The sequence below is a fragment of the Agelaius tricolor genome, unplaced genomic scaffold (genome assembly GCF_023055355.1).
Source record: "Agelaius tricolor isolate 1412-34295 unplaced genomic scaffold, bAgeTri1.0.p SCAF_19, whole genome shotgun sequence".
In the NCBI taxonomy this organism is placed as follows: domain Eukaryota; kingdom Metazoa; phylum Chordata; class Aves; order Passeriformes; family Icteridae; genus Agelaius; species Agelaius tricolor.
Genome location: NW_027269279.1, coordinates 4088207 through 4115382, shown reverse-complemented (window position 1 = coordinate 4115382; position 27176 = coordinate 4088207). Strand labels below are relative to the sequence as shown.

Here is a 27176-nt window from a genome sequence, read left to right as displayed (position 1 = left end):
CCTGTTGTCTTGATCCTTTATGTTACTTCGCTAACTCTCTACTCCATAAAACACAGCAGGGCAACATGGCTGGGTCATTGTGAATTTCTTCTGATGGCTAAATGAGAAAGCCTATCGTTACCTTGGGATAATACAGGAGGTGGGATAATTCAGAAGCCACGTTAGCTCCGTGTCCTGACGGCACACACATTGCTTCCATCAGCTTAACTGTATTTGAGCATGAATACAGCCGTGCTACAGCTCTAGCAGGGTCCTTCTCAGGCTCATAAAAGCCATGAAACATTTCAATATATTCATTCTGCCCTCAACTTCTACAGCTGTGCCTTAGAACTGCACCTCGCCTGTTCCCACACTCCTGAGCACAATCATATTAAGCAGCAAGCAAAGGAATTTAACTCTGAATTTGCTCGCATTTCTGAATTTAAAATCAGATGTAAGAGGTACATAAATCTAATTTTAATTTCTTTTATGTAAATTCAAACCACATGGAGAAAACAAAAATTTGTCATTCTGTTTGTTTGGGGGCTTTATAGACTGACACCATATTAAGTTATTTAAGGCCAGTAAAATTTAATGGGAGTTATTCTTGCTCTTGCAACAGTGTTTGCTGCAGGAGATACTTCCAGAAGTGTGGTGAAGTCATTGCCTAATGTCTCCCCTGAGACTTCCAGCTTATAATGGGAGACTTTTTTCCTTCTCTTCCAATGTTTTTTATTGACACAGAAGCATATTTACTTGATAAAAGCAGAGCAGCTGGCTAGTGTCCCTAGGGAATTTACCCTTGCTAGGGAAGGTTTTAGCCCCCTCCCAAAAGTTCATTGAATTCAGGTTGATTTAATATGCTGAAAAACCTCCCCATTTGAAGGAAAGTTACTTTCTACTTGCAAAGTCATTGTTTTCTAAAGCACTATCCCTCTTGGGAGAAAAAGAAAGGCAATATAAAAACCTTGTGGGACTATCATGTGGTAGTCAATAAAATTGCTTGTCCTGAATTTTGCACTTGAAGCTTTTGAGTGAAGGAAAATGGAAGTGTAGGAACAACCCATGGAACTGTTTTCAGGGTACCAACAAGATCCATACCTTCTATCCAAGGAATTAAAAATAGTTAATTAAATTAACAATTAAATAATTGTTTTACATTACTTATGAGGAAGACCTTACTGGAATATCAACTTTTATTTTGCCTGTTATAGTGTTCATATAGCTCTCCATTTAATTTTCAAAGGTATTGGTAGAGACTTTTGCTTTACCAGTTAAATTTTCCAGGCGAAGTAAGTCATCAACAAAGAAAGTGTGCTGTCAAGAAAAACCACATAGAAAATAACTGATTAATTTTTTTAAAAAATATATGTAAGACAATGCAGTATAATTATTTGTCTTACTGGACTAAAAAAGCCAAATAAACCATAGCAATTACCTGGCTAAAAACCATTACGTTTGGCATAATCTAGACCCCAGCTGGGTACCACCCATCAATGACTGTGAGAAGCAGAGACTGCATGAGGAGCTACAGCAGATCCCAACAACCTGCTGCAGTGCTCAAAAACAAACAAACAAACAAACAAAAAAAATCGAACAAACCCCCCAGCAAACAAGCAAAACCTTAAAAGCATGTAAAATTATTTGCATATGAGAACGCTCCATCTGTAGGAGTTTAGCTAATTCCAAATGCTAGAGTCAATAAACTGTACCCCAGAAGATATAAAAGAAGAAGATTAGAAGATTGTAAAAAAGCATTGGTGAGATTTTCCTGTGGAAGTAGTTCCATGATTCCACTTTCTTGGCTCGAAGGCCGCCTTTCCTTAAATGGCCTCTCTTTAGTAGTGGAGCCTTTTCTTCCTTTCTCTTTTGTCTCACAATCTCACCGCATTTACAACTCATTTCAAAACACAACCGTCATTGATAAAAAGACTTTAAACCTTCTTTTTTTCCCTACCTTTAAATAAAACTAACTACATTGCTTCTTTTGTTCCTGTGTTTACTTTTAAAATTCCCGAAAACTCATCCCGTCCTTTCTTCTGTCTTTATGACCGTCAGATTTGTTGTTTCTGCTTTTTCAGGTGGGCGAGCTGTTCTCCTACCAGTATTCTGCTATACGTTTAACTGTTAGATGCATACACGAGGGAGAAGTGCTAAAAAGCTTTCACTAATCTAGATAACAAGATTTCAGACAATTTTTTCAGATATGGACGCTGTTAAGTACGTTTACTGTAACCAAGGGAAATAGGAAAAAAAAAAAACCAAAACACTATGAATATTGTCCTGTTAGACGTGCTCATTGTTGAAAATAAAAGAAGAAACTGCAAACATTTCACCCAAAATGTCAAGTATGAACGGCATCATATTTAAATAAGAAAGCAAGGCCTGAGTGACGAAAATAGGTTACTTTCCTGTGTTTGTGTTTGTAGATTACCTTCCGATGCTCATGTTTGCATGCTGAACAGATTTAAAGCGCTACAAGGAAAACATGTCCATTTCAAAGTCAAACAAACTTCCACTGAAATTGAGCAATGTTACAGAAACGAGAATTTCTCCTCTGCAGCACCTTGGTTTCAACAGTCTGACAATGATTCTTTTAGCAGACTTTTCACAATACTCTCATAACTGCTGCAAACTGCCTTCCTTAGAACTTACGAGGAAGCACCAAGGACTTTTTTAGATATCAAACTGAATTTGAAATCTTAAACTGAAATTTCCGTGAGCAGCCCTGCGCTTCTTTGTTAACAGTGCTTAAAAAAATACCAAAACAAAACTGCCCAACACACAATTAAATATATTTTCCATTTCCAGTTAAGGCAAATCAGTCCCACCCAAAATTACTGGTTAAAGAAAAAGAGGGCTTTTTTCACGCTGCAGTAAAATAACTACTGTTAATGGTGCAATGGGAGTTACAAACAGATTGTTACTTCCTTGAGGTCAGTTCTGAACACAATCTGGGTTCAGTTTGCATTGTTCTCAAAGCGGACGTATTGCAGGGAAAATCATAAGCACCAAGTCCTGATATGTGTAGATAATTATTAATGTGGTCTACGCACAAAAAAAGGAAAGTGTGACGTGACAGGCACAACAGAATCGCTATTTTCACTCTATTTACCACAAGGAAGAGGCGGCTGGTGAATACAGCTCATATCTCATACCAGGAAAAGGTGCCACAATAAGGAGGATTTGAGTGCAGCAACTTGAACACAGGAACAAGCTGGCACAGAGAGGGATAAAGGGTGGGCAGACAAGAGATGTCATAAAACTTAATAACCTGTTGGATACTATAAGAAGCAGGGACTGGCGTAGGAGGGAATCTGGCAGACAGATGTACCTGGGAGATACGAAGGGAGGGTCAGGAGGAAAAGCTGCCCTGCAGCTCTGGATGCTGATGGATGGAATGGCTTGGATAGGGAGGCAGCTGAGGGCCAGGTGTTGGGCACAGGAGACACTGCCAGGGAACCAGGGAAAGCGTTCCCCTGTGCTGGGGTGCAAACTGTGAAGCTGTTTTACTTTCTTGTATGCTGGAAAATAACACAGGCTTGAGAAAAAGGTGCTTTCTTGGGTTACACACCTGTCAGACACCCATCACACCGACTGTTAATAAAAGGGGAAAATGACCTTGTGTTTGATGTGATAATACACAGTGTTTGCTGCACGGCTCCATCATCACACACCGCCTCTCAAAAGGCAGAAGGAGCAGGAGCCAACCTCCAACTTTGGCTCTGCCACCCTGCACCCTCGCTCCCCTCCACGGGGCACAACCGCACCGCGCTCAGGAGTGCGGCAGCACCGCACAGCCCAGCGCGCAGGGACGGGGTTAACTCGCACCTCGGGGCTCCCTTGGCTCTGTCACCACATTCCTGCTCCTCGCCCTCGGGCGCACGGGAAGCGCGGCGCGGGGCGCGCCCGGGATGAGGCGGCGGCGGCGGCGGCGGCTCGGCCTGTCCGGGCGGGCCCGGCGTGTCCCCGCCCGCGGCACCGCCACGCGGGCATAGGGGGCGCTGTTAGCGCAGGGACGCGGCGGCGGAGCGCCCCGCCGGGACCGCGGGGACGGGGATGGGGACGGGGACGAGGATGGGGACGGGAACAAACGGCGGGGACCGCGGGCCGCGTCCCCTCAGGGCCGGCGCGCGCCGTGGGGTGTGGAGGGGGCAAAGGGGGGGCGCGAGACACAGCCCCGCTCGCGCCTTTGCGCGGGCGCGCGCGGCCCCTTGCGCGAGCGGCCCCTTCCGCGCGCGCGCCGCCCGGCCCGCTCTGCCGCCCAATGAGCGTCCCGGCCGGAGCGAGCGCAGGTCCCGCTGCGCCGGCGGCGTGAGGGGAAGGGGATGGCGGTGCTGTATCCCCCCCCTCCCGCGGCTGCGGAACATGCACTAAAATACCCCCCCCAGCCCCGCACCGCCCAGTCCCGCCAGTGGCACACGCGTACAGATGAACACGCGTACAGATAAACACACACGCACACACATGCCCTCAGCCCCGCGCAGGATGCGCGCCCCCCCGCCCTTCCCAGCCCAGACACGGCCCCGCTAGTGAGGTGTAGGTCAGGGAAGGTGGGCTGAGGCGCTGTGGGCGGGAGAGCCGTGCGGGGAGCCGGGAGGTGAGCCAGCAGCGCCGCTGCCGGTTCGGAGGGAGCTGAGGGGAGCCGGGACGCGGGGGGGGAAAGCCGAGGTGGGCGCGGGGGGATGGCGGGGGGCGCGGGCAGGGTCGCGCCGCGCCGCCGCCTCAGGCGCTGAGAAAAGTTGAGGCGGCTTTCGGGGGCGGGGGCGAGCTGGCGGGACTCGTGTTTGATCAACTTCGCGCTTAGGTGCTTTGTTTTTAACTCGCCTTTATCCTCGGTGCACTTCTTTTATAACTACTCCTATCCTTTCCTTTCTTTTAACAAGGGGGGGAGGGAATCTCCCACGAAAGTTTTCCCTTCACGGAAGGCGGGACTGAAACAATACCCCGATGCTTTGTTCAAATATAAAACCTCCAGCGCTTGCTTTCCCTTTCCCTTTTCTTTTTTTTTTTTTTTTTTTTTTTCGGTTGGGTTTTATTGCCGCCGCTGCCGCTGTTGTGATCGCGCTTTCCCCCTTGTGTTTACAGCGCCTGTGAGGGAGAGACGCTCGGAGGAAGGACCGGGATCCCTGGGCTGCATCAGCGCGGAGAGCAGGAGCCCGGCTCAGCAGAGCTAGGAGGATTTCACCTTGTTGCTGTTTGTTTCGGGAGATTTTCGCTCCCCCCACCCCGGACACTGTCCAGCTGAGGGTTTGCTTCCTCACTGCGTCTACAACCGGCCAGAGAAAGAGCGCTTTCTCTGTTAGAGGTGATTTTTGTCGTGGTCTCCCTGCAAGGAAGGGATCGGCACCAGCCTTCGAGGAGGGAGACAGGATCAACTGAGGTTTTCCCTACCTCCGGCTGAACGTGAGGAGTTCAAGTGACACCGGCACCGGCCTGTGGCTGACTGACTGCACAGCGAGCTGGAATCACAGCCGGAGCTGCTCGATTTACCTGCTCGAGGACCCTTCTATTGACGGTAGAGATTTGTATTCCAAGGAAAATCTGATTAATATAAACTATGCAGAGCTTTGCGGGGATATCGGGAGACTACTCTGTCTGCATGGCTAATCTTGAAATAAATCCTTAGCGCAAGGAATAACGAGATACTTTCAATTAGTTTTTTTTTTTCCTTGTCGCTTTCCCCCCCCCCCCCCCCCCCCCCTTCTGCGAGAATTTTTAACACTTCCATCGGAGGGTTTTTACAGGAGAATGGGACACATGCTGGAGAACTCGCCACGCTCCACAGAAATGACGGGGGTAACAGTTTCCATCACTGTTGCGGTATAAAAGGTTCTCTTTGGATTGTCTGCTGGTGGCTGCTAAGATGGATCAGTTTCTCCCTGTTCCTGTTTGCGATGCGCTGAAGGATCCGGATTTACTGAAATACTGACGCCCAATGAACTTACTCCCTCTCTGCTGAAAGCATCGGATGTGACAGTGCAGAGAAACATGTGTTTCACATTTCTGACTGGTTGTTTTGGTGCAATCAATACCTCCACAAGAAACATTGACTTAGGTGGCGACTGTCATAGCGGGAGGCACACGGAGCGCTGCTCCCGGCTTGCAGGCGGAGCGAGCACAAATCAAAGAGCCCGCCGATCCTGGCAAGTGGGGGCTTCGCTTCCCCCCAAAGCGCGGGGCACAGGCTGCCGACCCTCCTCAGAGAGCCCGGCCCGCGGGTGCGAAATGAGCGATGACCAAAGCGCTGCCAGGAGTGGCAGCCAGTCGGATCGGATGGGCATCGGTGAGGCAATACCGGTTGAAAGAAAGGTGGATCGCGAAATTATTGCCCGGAGGAATAGCAGGCCAGGCGGAATGATGATAAAGTTAAACTTCTGTTTCATCTTCTGTCGGGGATGGTGGGCGTTTCTGTTGCTTCAGCTCCACATGTTGCAAGCACTGGCACAAGGTAGGGCTAGAGACATTTTTGTTTATAGAAATGCTGCATCTGCCTTCTGAGAGCAAGGGAATCTTGCTCGGGTACAGAGAAACCCTTTTACTTTTATCCTTATCAGAGATAAACTGCAGAATTCGCACTGAGCTGATTCATGTAGGAATGGTCGTTTCTTACACACAATCGTTTCTTTATGGAGCAGGGATTTGCAAACTGTACCTTCATGTTTCTCTCCCTTTCTAGTCCTATCCTTATCCTATCCCAACCTCCCACGGAGAATCACAGCCCTGCTTTTTAAATGTACTTAAATGCATCCGTGCTGTTCTTTCAGGCAGCAAAAGAGTTAACTGCTGGTTTTGTGTGTGTGTGTCTCTGTGTCTGTGTGTGTGTGTTTAAAACCACTGTGCTCTGAGATAAGTTATTAGGAGAAGGGGAGTCATAAATCCTCCGACTAGAACTAAACCAGGCATGTAAAAGGAATTCTTTAAACATATGAGCACTATTCTATGTGAGCTCGGTCTCAGCATTGTTCATTTCTTTTGGATTGCCAAGTAACATTTACCCGAGACAAAAACTGCAATTGATTCGTATCTGAGCATTTCCACATCAGAGATCCTTGCAGTCAAATGAGTCACTTGTAAACGAAGGGTCAGAGTCGACCAATAGACTTTAAATACCAAGTGTCAGTCACTTTGCATGTAAATTCCCTTCTCAAAAAATTGCCAAATGTAGCCTAATTCTTAATAATCCTTTGACAGAGTAAACAATAAATGGCAGGCAGAAGCATTACAGTTGGCTGCGCCAAATAACACGCTGAACAAACGCAGCTTTCACTTTCTTTGCTGGGTTGAGTTTTATTGCTGTGTGCATTGTCTGGCTGAAGTGGGGTGTGCTGGACAATGCAGAACTGTATCGTGTGGGACCAGGAGTTAGTTATTAAAGCGGAAGTTAATGCTCCAGGAAGGGGAATAGTCTTTGTGGTTTAGCTCTTTGTTTTCAAGTATTTCATGGGGAACAACGGTGCATTCACTTGTAATAAGTGGATGGGGCTCATGTGTTGAGGAAGAGGAGTTGGAAGCCAAGTCTGCTGTAGTTTGTCTGCTCTGGGTTTACTGCTGCATCCTCGGAAAGTTTGGAGCCGCAGGATACAGAAGAGATTTAATCCAGTGTTTTATATGGACTCCACCCTCATAAACCTTTCTCAGTGCTTTGTTTATGCTGTCACTGCTATTCCCAAATTACTTCTGCTGAGGCCTGCAAGCCCTAACAGGGTATTGTTATCCTGAAACAAGCCATACCTGACATAATTATCTCTGCAAATTAAAATTCACGTCACTTTTTGCTTTTTTTCTTTTGGTAGTTGTTGTTGATAGGTGCCAATATGATGCTTCATGTTGGCAGATAAATGCTGATGATTCTTGCTGCTTACCTTAAAAAACAAAATCATAAAAGGTAGTTTTAGGTGCCAGGGATTCAGGAATCACTTTAGGTGCTAGTTTTTTCTATGGTTAGTAGTAAACTAGCCACCTTACTGGATTAAAAGTGAATTGAAACTTTTGTTTAGCACACAGTAGAGCATAATCTTTCAATCGCTTATTTCAGATTACTCAGCATTTGCAGTAGTGTCAGTTTCAGGTACTGTATATCTCAGGGAGTTCTGTAGTGTATACAAACTATCCCCCCAAAAAGTCCTTACACCAAGTTAGCTTTAAGTAACTAAGAGTATTTAAGGCAAGGAGGGGAAGTGAAGAGAATAAGATATATTATTTATGAAAAATATTGGGGCAGATAAAGCTATGAAGTGTAGAAGACATGAAACAATGAAAGATAAAGCAATTATGTAATACAGAAACAAAATACATTGTAATTTTTACATAATGCTGAAGATTACAGTTAGTCCTCTTAAGAATTCTTTGACACATAAACCAGTGTGGAGGTCTCGATGTAGAGGGCTTCTATTGGAATTTCACAAAATTTGCATTAATTTATAACTTACGGTTCTTTTTGCACTCTGAATTCTAATGGATCCTAAGACATTCATCATTTTTATGCAAAAATTTACTTTAGAGAGAAGATGACAATATAAAAGTCCTTCATGAAAATGGAAATTCTGCTACAGCCACAGAAGTTTCTAATGGAATGATGTGGTCATATGCATGAGAGAATTACATGACTTCAATCTTTTTATAAGATAAAAAAATGAACATTCTAAATATATGGGCCATGGATCTTCTGCATGAATCATAATACAATGCTATAACCAGCTAATGTTTCCATAATAACTATTCCAGCATTAAAGACATAAGAAGTATTTCAGGCATACTGAAATGCAGGTTCTTCATTCCCAGGAAACAGATCAGGTAAAGTTGTTGAGATCAAGTATCTTATACTTCAAGGTGAACAGAAGAAATGAGTTTCAGCTGCAACAGGTTGGTTGAGTATTCTCTACACTTGAATGATCATCCATGTGAAAGCTGATCTCATGGTGAACTGTAGACAAAACCACTTGTAAATTCATTTTGTGCTTAGGCCTTCAGCTGTTCTGTCTTCTGACACTTGTGTTATATATTTCAATATAAAATCTATCTGCTTTCTTTTTCCTTTTTAAAGTGAGTTTGATGAGTCTAAAATGTCCATTGGGTTGTTGTCCTGAGTAATAAAGGATTCTCTTCAACACCTTAGTGTTGTTGTGCATAGTGGGAGTGACTTTCAGGGTACAGAAGACAAAGGCTGTGGCCTGTCCCAGGCTAGGAATGAAGCTCCCACTCCAGGGCTCTGCACAGGACCCCCTCACACTGGGGGTGTGTCTGCACTGGCCCAGCTCAGAAAAATTAACCTGTAAGAGTCCCCAAACTGTTGCACATTCCTTTGTTTACTCAGCTCTCTCTGCCTGCTGGCCTCTGCCACCAGCCCCTCTTTTCATGGCATTTTTATTAAATGATGTATGAGATGCTAGTTAGCCTCAAGTCATCGTGTGTCATCAAATAGTGATGAGATGCTAATTGATAATCACTATAATTATCAAATTAGACTTTGTGAGGTGGTGCTAGGAGTGAATCATTTGGCCCCAGTGGCTGCCTGCTGCACTTGGCGGAACATCCTCCTGCAGAGTCTGGCTCAGGGGTCTGCATGCCTGGGCAGAGTCCTGGGAATACACAGAGCTCCTGCAGCTTTGGAATTTATTCCTTATGTATGAGATTAACAAACACGGATGCCTACTGAGGTACAAAATGTTTACTAAACTACTGGAATATTTGTATGGAAATAGAAAAATTCTGCTTATTTAAAATAGGTTGGAAGTTGCTAGAGGCTACTCTACATGCATCTGAATGGATTTAAGTGCCTTCCCAATGTCTATCTTTTGTTGAGCAATGAAAGAATACTTTGAAAATGTATTTCTTTGGATTGATAGCTGTTGTTCAGAAAGATTTTAAAATAGATAAAAGCAGAGCAAAGCTTTAAGCTTCTCCAGCAGAAGCCTGGTATCTTTAAATATTAAGAAAGAGAAGCTTGTCTGATTTTTCTTAGTTTTATGGCAATGGAACCGTAATCTTTTTATGCTACTTAATCAAATCTGTGTTCAGAATTCTACAAATACCTGAATGTACAATTTAAGGTGATATTGATATGCATTATGCTTTGAAAGAAGCCATGACCCAGTAGATAGATGAAAATGTTTCTGGGGCCCAACTTCCTTAATTCAAATATTTGATCTGGTTTATTATAAATATGCTGAGTGTAAGAAGCCTTTTCAAGCAAATTTCAAATTGCATTAGGTGTAGAGATGATAAACAATTTGCATATAGAGTATTTGGTTGTTAGGAGGATGGGGAGATGGTAAAATGTTAGGGCAATACCTACTGGAGAGTGAAAAAGATTATGAATTATATGTAGAAGGAACCATTTCTAATTCCAAAAGACTCTGTTACTCTTTATTGGAAACTAAAGATTTTTTATTGGGTTTGCCTTTTGTGTTTCTTTTCTTTAGAAGAGCATTTTAAGTATGTGCTAGTTTTAAGCAGTTGACTTTTTTGTGTATATAATTATAATAATTAAGCAATTGATTTGGAGGAGTAGATCCAGTCTAAATAGAAGTGGGGTGGAGAGAGTTGGCATTTTCTGTGGCCAGATCATGCGACTTCTCACTCTCTCTACTGTGGTAACTCTTGGTTTGCTTTGGATGTTTATGTTTTGCTGGAAAAGTACCTATTCTTAAGACTTCTTACAGCAAGTTCAAAGAGCTGTGAGCACATAATATTAACATTCCAAGTGCAGAGTTTCAGGTGATTCCTTGAGAGTGCAGTGTAATGGTCCTGTTAGAGCTGAAGGGAGACCATAAGTAATGGGTGTTTATTACCATTGTGTTCGTGCACTGCCAGGAGATGCTCAGAGCAGGAATGGCCTGGGTGTGGAGAGAGGCTGTGGTAGCTCTGCGGCTTTCACCTCACTGAAGAAGAACACAAGGCAAATCTGTGTCCTTGAAAAGGTGTTCTGGAAGGTTCTGCCATCTCTGTGCACAGTCATGTATTTTGAATAACAAAGACAAATGCTGTCTGAGATTTTAAAGATTGTTTAAACCATAGAAATACTAAAAAACAATCTCAAATCTTTTGAGTTCAGGAAGGGCGTTAAGGCTGTTAAGTGAAGGGACTTGGCTTTTGTAGCTCTGAGAGAGATTTTTTTTATTGTCTTGTTCTTATCACCATACATGTATAAGTCTGGAACAGATTCTTGACTTCAAAGATTTCCATGCATTTCTCAACTTTCTGTACAACTTTACCTGAACATCACATTGTGGATGGCCTGGTTATTTGGTCCAGCTGGACCTTTGTGCTGTGATGAATCTGTGGGCTGACTAGAGGCAATTAGATTCCTCATGGAGCAAAATCTTGTTCATGCTGAGTTCATTACAGAAACAGGCCTTTCCTCCTCCCTCTGCATATGTACATACATAGCAGGTATTTAAATAGCTTTTAAAAAACAAATTGATGATATGTTGATATTTTCAAGATTGTGTTTTCTTGAAGTTAAAACATATGAAATAGAACAATTTTCATAAGATTTGTGTAGAGATTATTAAATGCCAGAACATCTTTAATACAAATTCTTAATGCATGGACATTATAAGTAGGTTTAAATTGTTACCTATTATTTTTCCTGTCTACACAGTCAGAACTGAGACTAAGTACTGCCCACTACTCAGTTTTTCAGTATTTTGTCTTCTTGTCAGTGCTTGGCTCCATCTTTCATTTGCTTGAAATCTTTTAAATTGAGCACAAGAAGACTTTTGTGTGAACCAGAGGAAGAACTGTTAGCAGCTATAGCATGGCATTGGATTAGACTACTTACAGTTATTACAGCTGGAGAACAAGTAATTGGTGAGATTTGGGTTCTATTTCTGACTATCCAGTGAGCATTTTCTAGTGAATAAAGACTCTTTGCTGCACGTGCCTCAAACATGACCCTTCACCATGCACAGAGCTCAAGCAGAACAAAAATGTAACTTCATGGAAAGGCCTGTTCCCAAAGAACTTGGGGTTTCTGAAGTTACATCTGCCCCTGGAGTAAAGTAAGACCTTGCAATTCCTTTAACAGACAAGGCCTTTGGAATGTCACAGCCCCAGAAGGTTCAAAGGGTGACATGGCTGAGAAGGGAGGAGTCTTTTATTTTAAAGTGATCCCAACTTCATTGCTTTTAAACATTCATGACTGGGTTTGCAGGATGTGCTCATGGCACAGATTCTTGACTTCTAGATGTATGTGATACTTGTATATCATATCTTGAGATTTGTATTTTTGGTTTACAAAGACAGATTTTTTTTGTTCTGGCTTTGCTACAGAAAATAACAAATTTATTCCTGGAATAAACAGACACTGGCCTGTTGCTGATTGTGTTTTAGCAGTGAAATGCCTCTGAGGTGCAATACAAATGGCATCCTCACTAAGATTAGAAATTTAGATCTAGGCTTTTTAGGAGGAGTGTTTTTCATGTTCAGCTGTTCAGCTCCCTGGACTAGCACAGACTTGGGTCACACAGGCATCAGGGACAATGCAAACAAGGTGGCAGGACAGCCTGGCCAGGGCATGATCCTGGCAGCGTTCCTAAGATCAGCTTCAATGGCGGGGAATTTTCCAACTCTGACAAAACACAAGGCAATGTACATGGCCTGACTTCTTACAAATATGTAGAGGCTGCTGCTTCTGGGGAGAAAATAGTGAAGTCAGGTGGTTTAGAAGACTTAACTTTAGTTTTTTTTTCTCTGAAAGTCCCTTTCAGTGAGTTTCTGTTGGGTGGAGTCTTCCCAACCTGCGTTTATAAGGTAGATGCTAAATTTCAGTAATGTGAAAATTCCCCTTAATCCCCTGATATGTCAATTCTGTAGGCTGATGATAGAAATAATACTTTTTTCTTAAATAAAAAGAAACGTTGCAACTTAAATTGCAAATTCCACCAGTATTACTTTTTAATGTTTCTATCTAATGCACAGATTCAGAGGGTTAAAAAGGTGAGGTGTGAACTCCAACAATTCTGATTAAAGGAAGTCTTTAACAGCACTTAATGCAGGATGTGGAACTGGATTGTACAATCTTACGTCACACCATTCAGATAACTTTTGAAGTGTCATTTTTATAAACAATAAAGCATTAGAGCTTTTTATGCAGATAATGTGATTCTTTAATCCTGTTTTTCTCATTTCCATGCTCTATTGCGGCAGCCTGAAGAGAAAGTTGATTCTGGTAGATAAATCAATGTCCCTTAGGTCTCTTTAAACCACTTTATGGTCTTTTAAGCCCTAAGCCATATATTTTTCCTAATAAACTCCTTGGTCTAACATGTTACCTAAAAAATAATTTGGTGGGTATTGCTCTCTTGGACCAGAAAGTAGAGAATGATGATAACATAGCTTCAGTGTATTGCCAGAAGAGTCCCACATTGATTCCAGGCTGCAATTGAAGTTTGTAACTCATTATTACACAAAGAACCAGAAGATCTGGTGCCATTGCTTACATCCTCAGGTTCATATTTGTCAAATTTTGTGTATTTATTAGCTGAGAATGTTGTGGCTTTGATATGTGGTTTTGGCATTGAGTTCATAGGAAATCAACTCAGTAGCAATGCTCCATTTTAAGAGAAGGTGCTAAGGAAATAATGGAACTATAGTGCAAATATTTAAAATATTTAGGCACTTAGAAAAAATTATTTTGTTAAACTAGTGCTGTTTGCTCACCTAACATTTGTGTTAAGCACAGACTCAGTTCCAGCACTGTCATTGCAGTCTGGGTGGTGCATTGGGGAATGAATGTCCCTGTTTTTTATTTCTTATCTGTCAAGAAGTGCAAAGGCCATTTATGACTAAATACTTCGAACTAACTAAATGGTATATGATTATTGGAAAAGAAATATATGGTGCAGTGCCATACCTGCAGTTCAAGGATAATACATTTATCATAACATGGAACACTTTGCTGGAGTATTGAAGTGTATGGGTGGAGGTGAAGGGAATTCTGCATCGGTATTTCTAAATGTGTGTACTGATAAGTTTAATTTTAAGTCCTCTTGAATCTGTGCATGTAGAGGTACAATAAACTTTTCTTGTTTCTGACTGTTTTATTTCCTTCAGGGTGAAGAGATTGAATAAACTCAGATCCTACCTATCATGTGAATGTAACATTTGCAAACCAGCACCTTTGTGCTTTCTTCCCCGCTGTCCCTGTTGTTGAGGAGAAAGTCATTGGCACTTCTGTTTTATGTTGTGATGCATAAAAAAACTTTTACAGCAGCTTTGCTGATAGTGCTCTGGCAATACTGCTGTGCCATGGTGAAGGCAGTGCTGTTGTTTGTGTGCACATCCATCTGTGTGTCTCACCCTTCCTTCCCTCTGTTGTCTTTATCCCTTTGTCTCAGGCTGACACAAAGTGCTTCTGCTCCAGATTAGTGCTCCTCCATGCTGTTGTCTACAAGTAATGCCTCCTGCCAGGGACAGGCTGAGGAGGAGGCTTAAACCCTCTGATTCTGCACTTGCAATGTGGAGCAGATCCCACCGTGATCCCCTCCCTGGGCACAGGGTGCCTTTTCTAGGACACGTGCATTGCGTTAAGCAGGGCTTTTATTGTGCTGGAGGCCTTGTCATCTGGAGAGCAGATGAGCAGGAAGATTGTTTAATGGTAGATTATCCCAGCATTTTTTTAAAATGTTAGATAAGTCTAAGAGGCGAGAGATCAAGAACAGTAGCTCCTGTGTTTCACCTTTTGCTATTTTTGTTGCCATGAAGACTTTAGATTCGTTTTTGAAGATGAAGTAGCTGAAATTAAAAACCATTTTAATGCCACTGCAAACACCAGGTTTTAGAGATAAATTCTATCAACTAATTTCCTGTTTCTCTCTAGAATTTGTTTTGTTTTTATAAACATAACTGTTTACTTGTGAACAACATCAGATGTACCTTAAATGAAGAAAGATATTAGTTTCTTGCATTTGCATGTGCCCCCATAATCTTCTAAAATGCTGTATTTTAACTAGAAAGAATACTTTCTTTTCATCTTAAACTTCAATTTTAAGGTTATGTTTTGTCTTCTCTCTTGGAACTGCTGTGCAAGGCTCTTACCTTTTAAGAGCTAATGAGAGGTCAATGTTTTGTTCTGGGGTTTTTTCCTCCTCTTGAAAAGAATACATATTTTATATAGTAACTTCATAAAATTAGTCAGCTGAGAGAAGGTGTTTCCTGGTCACAGAGCCTAATCATGCTAGTGCTCATTATCCATAGAACAAGGCTAAAATTTCACTTTTAGGTGTTCTGTTTCAGGGAAATGGGAGAATCGGTCAATTGACTCTAGCTTAATTCAATTACAAGATAGGCAGTGATGCTATTGTTTAATGAAATCATCAACAGAAAAAATTCAAGTGAGTCTCAAGATAAACCTCCCATTCATACACAACTTTGAAGCAGCAATGAATAACAAAGCAAGACTTATATTTTGAAAACTTTTTTTCAAGCTGTTTATGTAGTACCTAACATCTTCATTTCAAGTTTCTCTATACAAGTGTTGATAACAATCTTACTCAGATTTACTTAATTATATATGGCTTATTATTAGCATTTAATGGGTCAAATATTTAAGCATATTTTTCTGAATCTTCAGTTGAGAATTCTGAGTCAATGGCACTCATGTCAAACTCAGAATTCTAAGTGCTGGTAATTCAACATTACATTCACTATGTAAATGCATCATAATTAAAATTATGCCTTGTCAATGCCATTCAGGTTTCTTGCGAGTATAATTTTCAGCTTTCATGTACTGGATGTAGCTCTGTCTTCTCCTACCCAAAACCTGAACAAGACATATTTATGGTGTACTGGTGTCAGTAAAAACCCACAGTGTTAACTGTTGTGCCTCTTTAAACTCAAAAAGTGAAAATCTTACTGATTCTGTTAAGGAAGTCCAGGTCAAATCTAAAACTTAATTTGTTTATATTTTTCAAATGGTTCAAATTCAGTATATATAAAAAAATACAGGAGCAGCCATTTAGAAAAGACAAGATGGCTCTGCAAGTGGTCCCATGGCAGATATGGACAGTTCTCATCCATATAATTGACAAGAGAAGTCCAAATTTTCATGTAGTATCTAAAAAAGGAGATGCTGAGTAATTTTGGATTTCAACACTTAACATGTGAACAAATGTTCATACATGTCACAACAAATCTTGAAAGAATTCTTCATGTTCTAAGAGCCTTTCTTTAGAGCTGCAGGACATTACAAACACAGCTAAACCAACTTCTGTCCAAATGGTCACTAGAGTGGAGTAAGTGCTAGCTGTCACTTTATTAAAACTAATGGCTTAATTACTCATGTTTGCTTGACATTCATTGCACTGTGAAGTGATTAGGCATTGGTGCTTTGGTAAATTATGGCATATTGCATATTTTCTGTAACCAATTAGTGAGTCTTGGTGTTGGGCATGTGCAGTGCCCCCAGTTGTCACTCATTTCATTAACATCTAGATCTGTGCCATTACCAGAAGAATTCTGTTACTTTAAACATGTGACAAAGACAAGGGGGATATAAATATACATATGAGAAGCTCAGAAAAGACAGCAAATAAGTACAAGACAAGATAAAAGTTACAGTGCAGTTCTAAGCACGTGACTGCCTTGACTGGAAAGCTCCCCAAACCATTGCTAGAGTTGCCAGATACAGCATTCTCATAATTCAGTCAAATCTTCTATTCTGAGTGAAAGGCAAATGTTGCCTTTATGCATTTTTGCAGCTCTCTTCCAGACATCCAGCAGTCTCAGCTGTCTCAAAATTCTGGAGAAGTGGCTACATGCTGAAAAAAATGTGTGTTTGCCTGCTTGTTTAGATGCTGCATCAAGGCAAATAGAACACCAGACACAGCTACTCAGAACTCATGTAGTAAGTTGGCAGTAGAATGTACTGTACAGATGAATAGCTGTCTGTAGTGATTGATATATTGGGGGTTTTTTTAAGTCTTCAGTGTGTTCAAGGCTTCTGAAGTCCCATCTCTGATGCTGGTCAGAAGTTCCTTTACTGTTCTCATTTTTGTAGACAGAGTATTTTTGTGATTTAGATGCATATATTGCTGAGTTTCAGATTTCTAGGCATGATTTGTGTTTAAGACTTGTTATGGTTTAAGCCCAGCTGGCAACTGAGTACCACAAAGCCACACGCTTCCCCCACCAGCAGTGGGATGAGGAAGAGGATTGGAAAAGCGAGAAAACTTGTGGGTTGAGATAGAGACATTTTACAAGGTAAAGCAAAAGCTGTGTGTGCAAACAGAAGGCAACCCAAGGTTTCCTTTCACCTTGTCCTCTCAGCAGGCAGGTGCTCAGCCATCCCTAGGACAGCAGAGCTCGTTAATGGTGATTAATGATGGCTTGGGAAGGCAAACCCATCATTCCAAACATCCCCCATTCCTCCTTCTTCCTCCAGCTTCCCATGCCAAGCATGACACCAGATGTTCTGGAATGTGCCTTGGGTCAGCAGTCCAGGCTGTGTCCATCCCAATTCCCTGTGCACCTCCAGCCTCCTCGCTGGCAGGGTGGTGAGAGCACAAAAGGCCTTCACTCTGTGCAATGGCTGCTCAGCAATAACAAAATCATCTCTGTGCTATCAACAATTTCTTTTTCAGCACAAATCCAAAACACAGCCCCCTGCCAGCCACTGTGAAGAAAATTGACTCATCCCCAGCTCAAACCAGCAAATGACTGCATCTGTAAATGCATTTTCATTTTGTACCTTGTATATTGACAGAGAAACTGTATGAAGTGGCATGATCTTAAATGGAGATCTCGAATCTCATAAATCTGCATTGTGAAATGTAATCGTATTAGAGGCAGAACACTTGTGGTTTTTCAATTATAGTGGTGCTTTTTCATATCACTGTGTGTGAAGCAGTTCTGTCAGAAACAAAGAGTTCAGAGCTCTCAGACGTACCATCTTTGAAGAAACAGCTAAAGGCAACAGGTTTCAAGCTCTTTGAAGCCTTTTCTCTCTGAGTCCTTGTTAAAGGATGGTCTCTCATCCATTTAACATCCTCTCTCATACTGGTCACTTAGTAAGTCTGTTTCTAAATTTGTGGGAAATCACATGAAGTGTATTATTACATATTCATATAGCACAGAAAGGCATTGTATTTTTCCCTATATAGTGCACATTTGTATTTTATAACTTGCAGAAGTTCAGTTAATTGCAGTGAACGCTTTCAGTAGGAAGAGCCATCTCAACTAATATAAAGAGGAAGGGTAACATTTGTATGAGTTAGCTGAACATGATAACAAATGTAATTATACTAATGGAACAATGTGATGTATGAAAGCAAGAGATTTTAATTTTAGCCTACATTCTGTAGAGATTACATGTTAGGAACATTCTTTGGCATAGTGCTTTATACTTCAAACAGTTTTGAAGAGTTATAAGCTTTAAATATTTGTATTGCAGTTATAAGATTCTTAATTTTCCTTTAGACATTTAAAAGCTTCAGTTGTGTTGGGATGGTTTTAAAACTTGTTTGGTAGAAGAATTAATGTATACAGTGGGGTTTATAATAAATGTTACTGAAGTTACACAGATTCATTCCAACGAAGTTCTTCAGTGTCAATGTGTAAACTGCTCTCCTCTTCATATTGTCACTCTTATCTAATTTTCTTTTTTTCTTCACTTAAACAAATGTGGGGGATTCTGTGTGAAAAGGATGTATTTCACCAGATTTTAGGAACTGAGATATTGGTCTGTCCCCTCACTCAGATTAGTAATGGAAGTAATATGTTTTTCAGGTAAAAAGTCTGTTGAAATGTAAGGATTTTATGATTAAATACTTGAGTTTTGAGATACACAGGTTTCATAGCAGTTCTTAATGAAGCTAGGGAGTCCCATGTTTTGGTTTCAGTTTTACTTTTATGGTTGCTTTTTTGTTCCTTTTTTGGGTTGGTTTCTTTTATGTCCTAATCTGGGTCTGTACAACAGGTTTAAGAAAATAAACTGAATCAGATTGTTGACATGATCAAAACCACAGTAAGTTTTTTAAACAGAAATTTTGAACCAGGAGAAGATAAGACATGAGTTAATATCTTCATATGTATATGAAGGAAATATGTATAGTAAGAAAAAAAATGTAGTACATTTTGACTAATGCTGCTTATCAAGTTGCACAGAGCAGTGATAGCTCCTCAAATTAGTAAAAGCCATAACCATCAATCTTCTATGGAATATGTGTGAGCTATTTAATAAAATTAGATATTTTTTCCAAGTCTTAAATCTTACTACTTGTTTATGAAGATGTTCCAGACAGAAACAGCAATACTGAGCTGTGGGTTGCATTTGCCTGTACTCAACTATTCCAGATTCCCCTAATCTCAAGAAGACAGTATTTCTTCTGAATTCTGGCCTTTCCTTTACCTAGATCCAAAAGAAAGATATGTTTTCTCAGTAACACAAATATTTAGAGTTGTCCAGCTTTTAGGTGTTTCACAGTCCAGAAAAATACAAGTAAATAAATGAAAAGGATTTTCTCTAGTTGTCACGCTTTCAAAAATCACTGATAGAATTAATGATATTTCATTATGTACATGTTTTATCCTGTAGAAGCTTCTTCTTGTAAACCCAAGCATTCCATATTCCCAGAGCTTTCCTTTGCCCTCCTTTGATTGAGTTTTTTGGTGTTGGTTGTTAATTTATTTCCTTTGTAGCTAGTGCAGAGACTTTGGTTAGCAGAATGGATGTCCTGTGTGGGAGAAAACAGAGATACTGCATAAATGGCTTTTTCCATGCTGGAAGATGAATGATCTTTCTTGAGTTCTTACCTATAAATTCCTGATGTCATCCACCTGGGCAGAGAATAGAGCACATATCTCACAACTGTGAGGTACAGGAAAAAAAGTTCAAAAGGAGAATTGGCTAAAGCTGTGGGCTCTTGCTGAGGGTTTTCTCTGAGCAGGTCTCTGGGGGGTGTGGAGGGCAGAGCTCTGCTCTCATCCTGAGGCCTTTGCAATTGTCTCTCTCACCCTGGAGCTCCTCTGGAGCCAGGAAGTCTGACCTGTTTATCTACATCAACATGGAATCTTTGAGATTGCAGGGAAGCCACAAGTTCCTGCACATCAAGCAAGGATTAGTGTTGTTACACTTTAAAATAACACATCCCAAAACTATTTTAAAATGGTACCTACTTAGCACAGACCATCTCCTGGATCCTCTCTTTTTAACACTTCCAGTTTATAACGCTGCAGGTAGAAGAGCTTGAGTACTGTGGTCAGAATGGCAGAGGAATTCTTCATCATTTATCTTCTACAGTGTCTCGATCACTATTTCACCATCTTGGATCTTATTCATATCATATCCTCTCCATACATCATCTACAGAATTGTTTATTAAGTTCTGAACAATTGAACAATGCAAACTCATTCAAGGCAGAATGACTGGAGCAAGTGCTGGTGGAGCACTTGCACAATGTCAATATTGCATTGATATTGCAAATATCATTCGTTCATTCATTTTTTGTATCTATTTGACAGCATGACATAATTTAAGAGAAGAAAAATAGATTTTAATTAGCATATTTCTGTATTACTGAACAGCTAATTAGGGAAATTAAAGTACTTTCTCAGCTATGAATAGTACGTTAAAAGAACTGTGCAACAAAAATACTCTTGTAGCTGTGCTGCTGACTTCCTGGAAAGTACCCATTTATTTCTATTACAGATTATTAGTGGTGCATCATAAAGTTGTGTGAGTGCTCTCAGTTGAAGTGAAGAGAATTATAAAGACAGAAGAATCAAACCTTTGAATATGGTTTGATCAGAGTTTGCTAGAGACTTTATATATTGATTAGTTCATATAGCAGTGCTAATAATATAAAAAATCTGATACTTGGGGCCTTAGATTTTTAAAATGAATGCCACAGTAATGGGGAAAACTGGCCTCATCATCTAAGGGAGTGTTACAATTCTTTTTTTCAGTGTTTTTAATTATTGAAGCTTATTTTTATTCAGTTTTCACATTTTGAAAAAAAACATTTTCTGAGAATTTTTTATGAGGACTTGTGTATAACAAATAATTTTCCTGCTAGGTAGAATATGTCTTTAACTAGCACACAGTTTTCTCTGGCCTGCTGTTCTAGGAGGAATTTCCTCTCTGGAAGGTGGTGAAACATTGGAAGGGGCTGCTGGAGTCACTGTCCCTGGGGGTGTTTCAGAAATAATGAAGGCACTTGGTGCCACGGACTGGTGGTCGAGGTGGTGATCAGTCAACAGCTGGGCTCGATGATCTTGGAGGCCTTTCCCAACCACACTGATTCTGTGATTATTTTGATAGTTCAGTTTGCTAAATGATGTATTAGCAACACAAGGAATACAACAAAATTAGTGAGGAATACATTGAAGTTCCTGTTGGTCCCTCAGCTTTGCAGGGTACCACATCTCTGGGAGGCAGACAAATATTATTCTGGCTTTATTGCTGCTCTGAGAGTTAATGACCATCATAACGATAAGCATATCTTGCTAATTGTCCACTAGTTTTGGTTTTAATAACATTTTAATTTGCATATTGGTCATATGCTGAAAACACATGGTTTTAATTGTTCATCTTCAACGAGCATAGCTTTTCACACTTTTTGAATGGGCTTTATAAAAGTTTAAAAAGTGTTGGTCTAAAAAGTTTGTCTGAATGAATTGAGACACAAATGTAAAAAAATAGGCTTGTGTCAAAAATACTGGATTTCAGTTAAAAACCTGAGTTCTAAGGTCAGTCTTGCCCCGTGTGGTTTTCAGCTTGGAATGTTTTGGGCCATTATGACCATTACCAAATTGACTGACTTCTGTGTTTTATCTCTGAAAAAATGGATTATTGTTTAGAGCCTAGAATTACAGTTTGAAAGGATAAATTATTGATTGTTGGCATTTTCTACAATATCAGACATTACTCTAAGATCTTTCTTAGAGGATGAAATCTAATTTCTTTGATCTTGTAAAAGTGAAGTAAAAAAGCATACTTTAGGTTGATTTGGGGAAAAAAATGCTTTTACAAATAAAAAGATGTTTTCATATTTGCATTATTTAAAATGCATTTTTTGTCTTATAAATATGCTAATCTTTATAAGCTGCTTCTGGTGTGACATATGGTTTGTAATTTTCAGTTCTTTGACATCAACCTACTTTCTATTACATAAAAATGTACAATTGGCAGGGAAAATTAGTATGTTCAATGGCACCATACTTAAAAGACTTTGAGAAGTATCTGGGGTATTTATCTGTGTTATAAACAGACAGATGTTTGAAGAGGTCTTGGAGGTTCTGTTAATTGTGTGTTTGTTCCCTTTCAGACAACATTTCTTTGGGGCTTGGTCTGATGGAAAAAATGCAGATAAATACTTGTGAATAAAAGAGCAAAGCTCAGTATAACATATGTTTGTATTTTAAGTAGATTTATATATCTAAAAGGATATTTAGCTTAGAAATAATTAAGATTATTTTCTCAGGGGGGATGGAGCAATGTCAGGAAAGAAAAAAAATCACAAAACAAATTTAAAAGATGGACTAAAATGACCCCTTAATCTATCAACTGGGACTTAGTCACATGCATTGTGTTAGGAAAAGAAGGAAAATTAGATGATAAATTCAAATTCTCTAGGCTTTTACTAGTATAGAGCCAATGACTGAAAAGCTTGAATTAAATGAACTGATAAAGCTCCAGGAAAAAAGTTCCTTTTGCCATCATACTGCTGTTTACCTGGAAGGAGATTTGTCTTTCTTTTTCCCCTTTTTGAAACTTAATGTGTTACAACTGTCGCTGGTCTCCCTCTGTTCCCCCTTCTACAGGGCTGTGCAGAGATAAATATAAATTCTGAATTGAAAAACTGTCTTGAGTACCTTGGAATAATCTGCAGAAATGGTGCAGAGTTCAAGTGGGAGGTTCCATGATCTCGTCCCTGCCCTCTGAATCACGTGTGCAATTTGAAATATTCCAGCCAACCTTATCCAAGGTTTTTCATTCCTTGTTGGAAGCAGCTGCTGAGAATCTCAAGTGCTCAGCTCTTCTCCAGTGACACTGAAGCTGGGTTTGTGATTTGAACTGCCTGAAGGAGATGTCAAAGAGCTGGGTAGAGCACAGACCCACTTGTTAGATCTTAAACAGCAGAATATGTCAAAAATAGTTGCTTTTACTGTTAAGTGTTTTCTGTCCAGCTTAGCTGCAATTAAATGTTGTTACATACACACTTCTGCCTTTTCTAAAAACCATTTTTCTCCATCTTAGCAACATGAGAGGTACTTGCTAAGCCAGGGCAAGAGAGCTACAGGCAGTTTGACCTGACTCATGGTGTGAAAGGGTTATTTGCTAGAAACTGATGCTGAAGAACATTTCCAATAATTAATTCATTATTTTTGGTTTTGGAAGGCTGGTTTGATTATGGTTTTCATTTTGCTAAGTCCCATCCTCAAATCATTGAGCAATGATTCCATACAATTTTATTAAAACTAATGGAATGAATACTCTTTTCATAGGCCAAATTCAGTGTGGTACTTCAGCAAAAGCTTAATTTCAGCTACATGAGAAATGATATTATTGATAAGTCAAGCATGCTTTACCCTACTCAATTCTATCATCATTTGTATTTAAAAAACCCCTCTCAGTCATTTGAGGTCTTTCATAATAAAAAATTTCTATAAATTATTCTTAGTAAATGAAGAATTTCCTCTTGGTCTTGCTCTAGATTTTTTTTTTTTTTGAGATTTTTGGGCGGTGTGCAGAATTTCTTGTACTTTTGGGCCAGTGGTTTAATATTTCTACAAAACCTGTCAGGAGCATCACTGAAGTCACATGTTTTTTGCTCTCTAGTCATGGCATCTTTTTTTATACTAACATCTCTAGTCTTGTTTTGACTTGACACAAAGTGGTCAGCATTTAGTAAGGTCAGAGCTTCAGGTGGTCAGAATGAGCAGCTGTCTGGAGTAATTCTGTTTGGACTGACAGACTGGAGCTGTGGCTGTGGCCCACCTGCCATCTTTGCCTCTCTCAGTGGACACGAAGGCTTTGAGCCTGTCAGGGCTTTGGGGACATTAGGTCCCAATTCCCTGAGCCTCCAGGGAAATTGGATTTCACCAGGACTCTCCATCCACACCCTCCAGCCCTGGGCCCCAGCTCCCTTTCATCTCAGGGCTGGGAGTTTGGTCCCTATGTGCTGGAGGGATCCCAGCCCTGTGTGAGAGTTTGGGTGGGGCCCTCGGATGTGCCTTGGGCCTGGGGCTGTCCCTGGACCCATTTCTGTCTCTGCTCTGCCCCAGTGGCACTGTCTCCTCTCCTGCCTGGGGTTGCCAGTGGCTTCCACTCCCTGTTCCTCCTCTCCCTGCTGTGCTCTGGGGCTGCACCTGAATGCTGAGGGAAGCTCCTGGCCTGAGATCACACTTGGTCCTGCTTTGCTCTCCCTTTGGGAAGAGCCAGCCCTGGCTGCTGCTGGACACTGCTTCAGTGTCCTGAGTAAAGAGACTCTCTCAGCACTGGCAGCCAATCCTCTGGTGTTGTCCTTCTCCATCAGTGACAGGAGGGGCAGGCACAGCTCCCTGCCTCGGTGCAGTTTCCTGGCACCTTCCCAGCTCCTCACACCTGCCTCTGAGCCCCTCACCTTGCTGGACTCTCCCTCTTCCAGACTCACTCTTCCCCACCATAGCCATAAGGCTGTGAGCTTTTTGTGATCATCTGCTGCTTCATGGCTGAATTAAAGATGTTTAATTTTGAGAGTGGTTTTAAAAGATAAATTAACTAAAACATGATGATGCAGATGCCACAATTCAGTGACTCAAAGAGAAGAAGAAAGCAGGGGAGCTGGAAGGGGATTCAAAGGTTCAACAGTATATTCTCCTGGGCTATGGCAGGATCAATCATACCAACACAATTCCTGACAGATATTTATTTAATCTGTTTTCTAAGCACTTCAGTAAGGGAGATTCCAGCTATTCCATTGTCAATCTGTTCACTATTTAACTATCTGAGCTGTAAAAAACAAATTTTCTTGAGTTCAGACTCTAATTGCTTTTGCTGCTACCAGTACTCCAGATTGCTAAAGTAGATGGTATTTTGGACACCTGCTATCCATAATCCTTTTCTGTTTCATGGGTTTGATGAGCCTTTGCTGCTTGCATTGAAATTTGAAAACGGAACTGAGCTGTCCTTTGTTAGTGAAGTAAACACATACCCAAACTGTATCCTCAAGAGATTACTCAGCCAAGTTTTGGAAAACTGCTTGGAAAGTCCTAAGAGTGCTGAGGAAGGGTTGGCAGTTAGGACCTTCATTAGAAAAAAACCCCAAAACACAACAACAAATACAGCCACAAGAAAACAACCTTCTGTAAGCACTGGCATTTTTGCAGCCTTCAGTCAGGAGTGATGGTGGAGTTTTCTGCTCATTCCAGATGTGATTTTGTGCAGTCTGGTGCATTCTCAGTGCATTCTCATGGTGAAGTCAGTCACCTTTCAGGGATGTCAGGTGAGAATCCTTTAGATCTGAACATTTTTTAAGTCAGGCACCCCCAGCATTCCCCTTGGTATAAATTTCTCAGGACTGCTCAGCTGGGGAGGAAACACCATTAACTGAGTTCTTAAGATAAAACTGAGTTACAGAATTTTGGTTATCAGAGACCGAAGTCCAGCTTCCTTCTTGCTTCACAGTAGTTGCATTAAGTGCTCTTCTTGCAGGATTGCATGCTTGCAGGGCAGTTACAAAGTAAGAATCTTGAAGTGTAGAAAACATGGGAGATTTAAGAGTTTAAGGAAATAGTACCTGTGGTTCAAGAAAATTCTATTGCTTTGTTAATTGGACTTGTAGGGTTGGAGTTTCTTTCCCCAAGGAAATGCCCAAGTTATTTAATTTGGAAGAAGACTGCTTCCAGCTGCAGGTAGAAGGAGGAATTTTCATTGGGGGAGGAAAAAAAAACTTGAAGTGGATCAAAAGAGAAGAGCAGGAGTGTAAGATTTAAGAATGGGATTTTTTGTTTAGATAGGAGTTCATACTTTTGCCAGAGAAAGCTCTTTGTAGGACCAGAGTCCACATTTCAGGACAAGCCAGGAGATCAGAGACCCAAGGCATGAAATTTGCAATCCTGAATTCTCACAAACACTCAAGAATAGAAGGAAAACTCAAGAGAACTGACAATCGGAAGATAATTTTTTTTTGCTTATCTTGCCGTCATGCATTGTGTGACTTCTTTTAAACTATGAAGCTACTTTGTGCTTCTGTTCCCAAATCTCCTAGAGTTAATAATCTGTGTATCAGAGTGGAACTCTGAAGGAGAGCGATGTCAAAGCATCTGCAGCTTGTGGGTGTTCTGAGCCGCCCAGGGGCCAAGGGGCTCTGTCACCACGGCTCCGCTGCAGGTACCGGGAAGCTTTGAAATCATCACAAGAAGATGAACGGCCAGTGCTGGGGCATAGCCAGTTGAAGGCAGTCTGGAAGCCGCTTGCATGGAGCGCGGCCAGGCGAGCACAGGCCGGGTGTCCCCGCGGTGTCGCTCGGGTGTCCCCAGGGACGGGCCCGGAGCGCGGGGGCTGCAGGGGCGGTGCGAGGCCGCGGCGCTACCGCCAGAGGGCGCCAGAGGGCGGCGCAGGCAGCGCGGGCGGGGCGGCGGCGGGGAGGGAGCGAACCCCGAGAGAGCCCCGAGAAGACCCCGAGAGAGCCCCAAAAAAGCCCCGAAAGAGCCCCAAAAGAGCCCCGAGAGAGCCCAGAGCCCACCCCGAGCCCGCTCTCAGACACCGCCCGGGACCCTCCCCGCAGCCATGGGTGTTAATTGAAATGGGCTCGTTTGATGCAGGGAGCGGACGCTGCTCTGCTCCAGCCCCAGTGACCGCAGGAGCCGGGCATGGGTGTACGGGAGGATGTCTGGAGCTGTGAGTGCTCAGTAAAAACACCTTCGGTGCGGTGTAGGAGGCTATGTGTGTTTCAAGTTGGCAAGAGAAAGGATTTGACACACTTTAATGTAGGATTAAGAACTTAAAATGTGAAAGATTGCTGAAGGTGATGGTTTAACGTTCCTTTTCCAGTTGAGAAATGGATTTTTCTTCTTCTTTCGGTCCAAGAGAAGTATAGGCTAATCCAGCAAATAATTCAATATTATCAAAATCCATTTGATTTTTGTCAGAAAAACATTCTTGATTCAGTTTTCGTGTTCAACCTGTTGAAGGATTTGATGAGCTAAGAATTACAGGAGGCTTTCTGGATAACTAATGACTTGTTGGCTATCCAGTTACCTTCTCACGAGAA

At 41.4% G+C, this 27176-nt stretch overlaps 1 protein-coding gene across 2 annotated transcripts in view; it reads left to right on the top strand.

Moving 5' to 3' along the window:
- The first annotated feature begins 4639 nt into the window (after positions 1-4639).
- Positions 4640-27176, top strand: part of SDK1 (sidekick cell adhesion molecule 1) — a 388755-nt gene continuing 366218 nt past the window's right edge. For both annotated transcript variants that reach the window (XM_071443929.1, XM_071443928.1), the window contains exon 1: positions 4640-6430. In XM_071443929.1, coding sequence (XP_071300030.1) covers positions 5971-6430 — 460 coding nt within the window. In that variant the 5' untranslated portion in view covers positions 4640-5970. The remainder of the gene's footprint in view (positions 6431-27176) is intronic.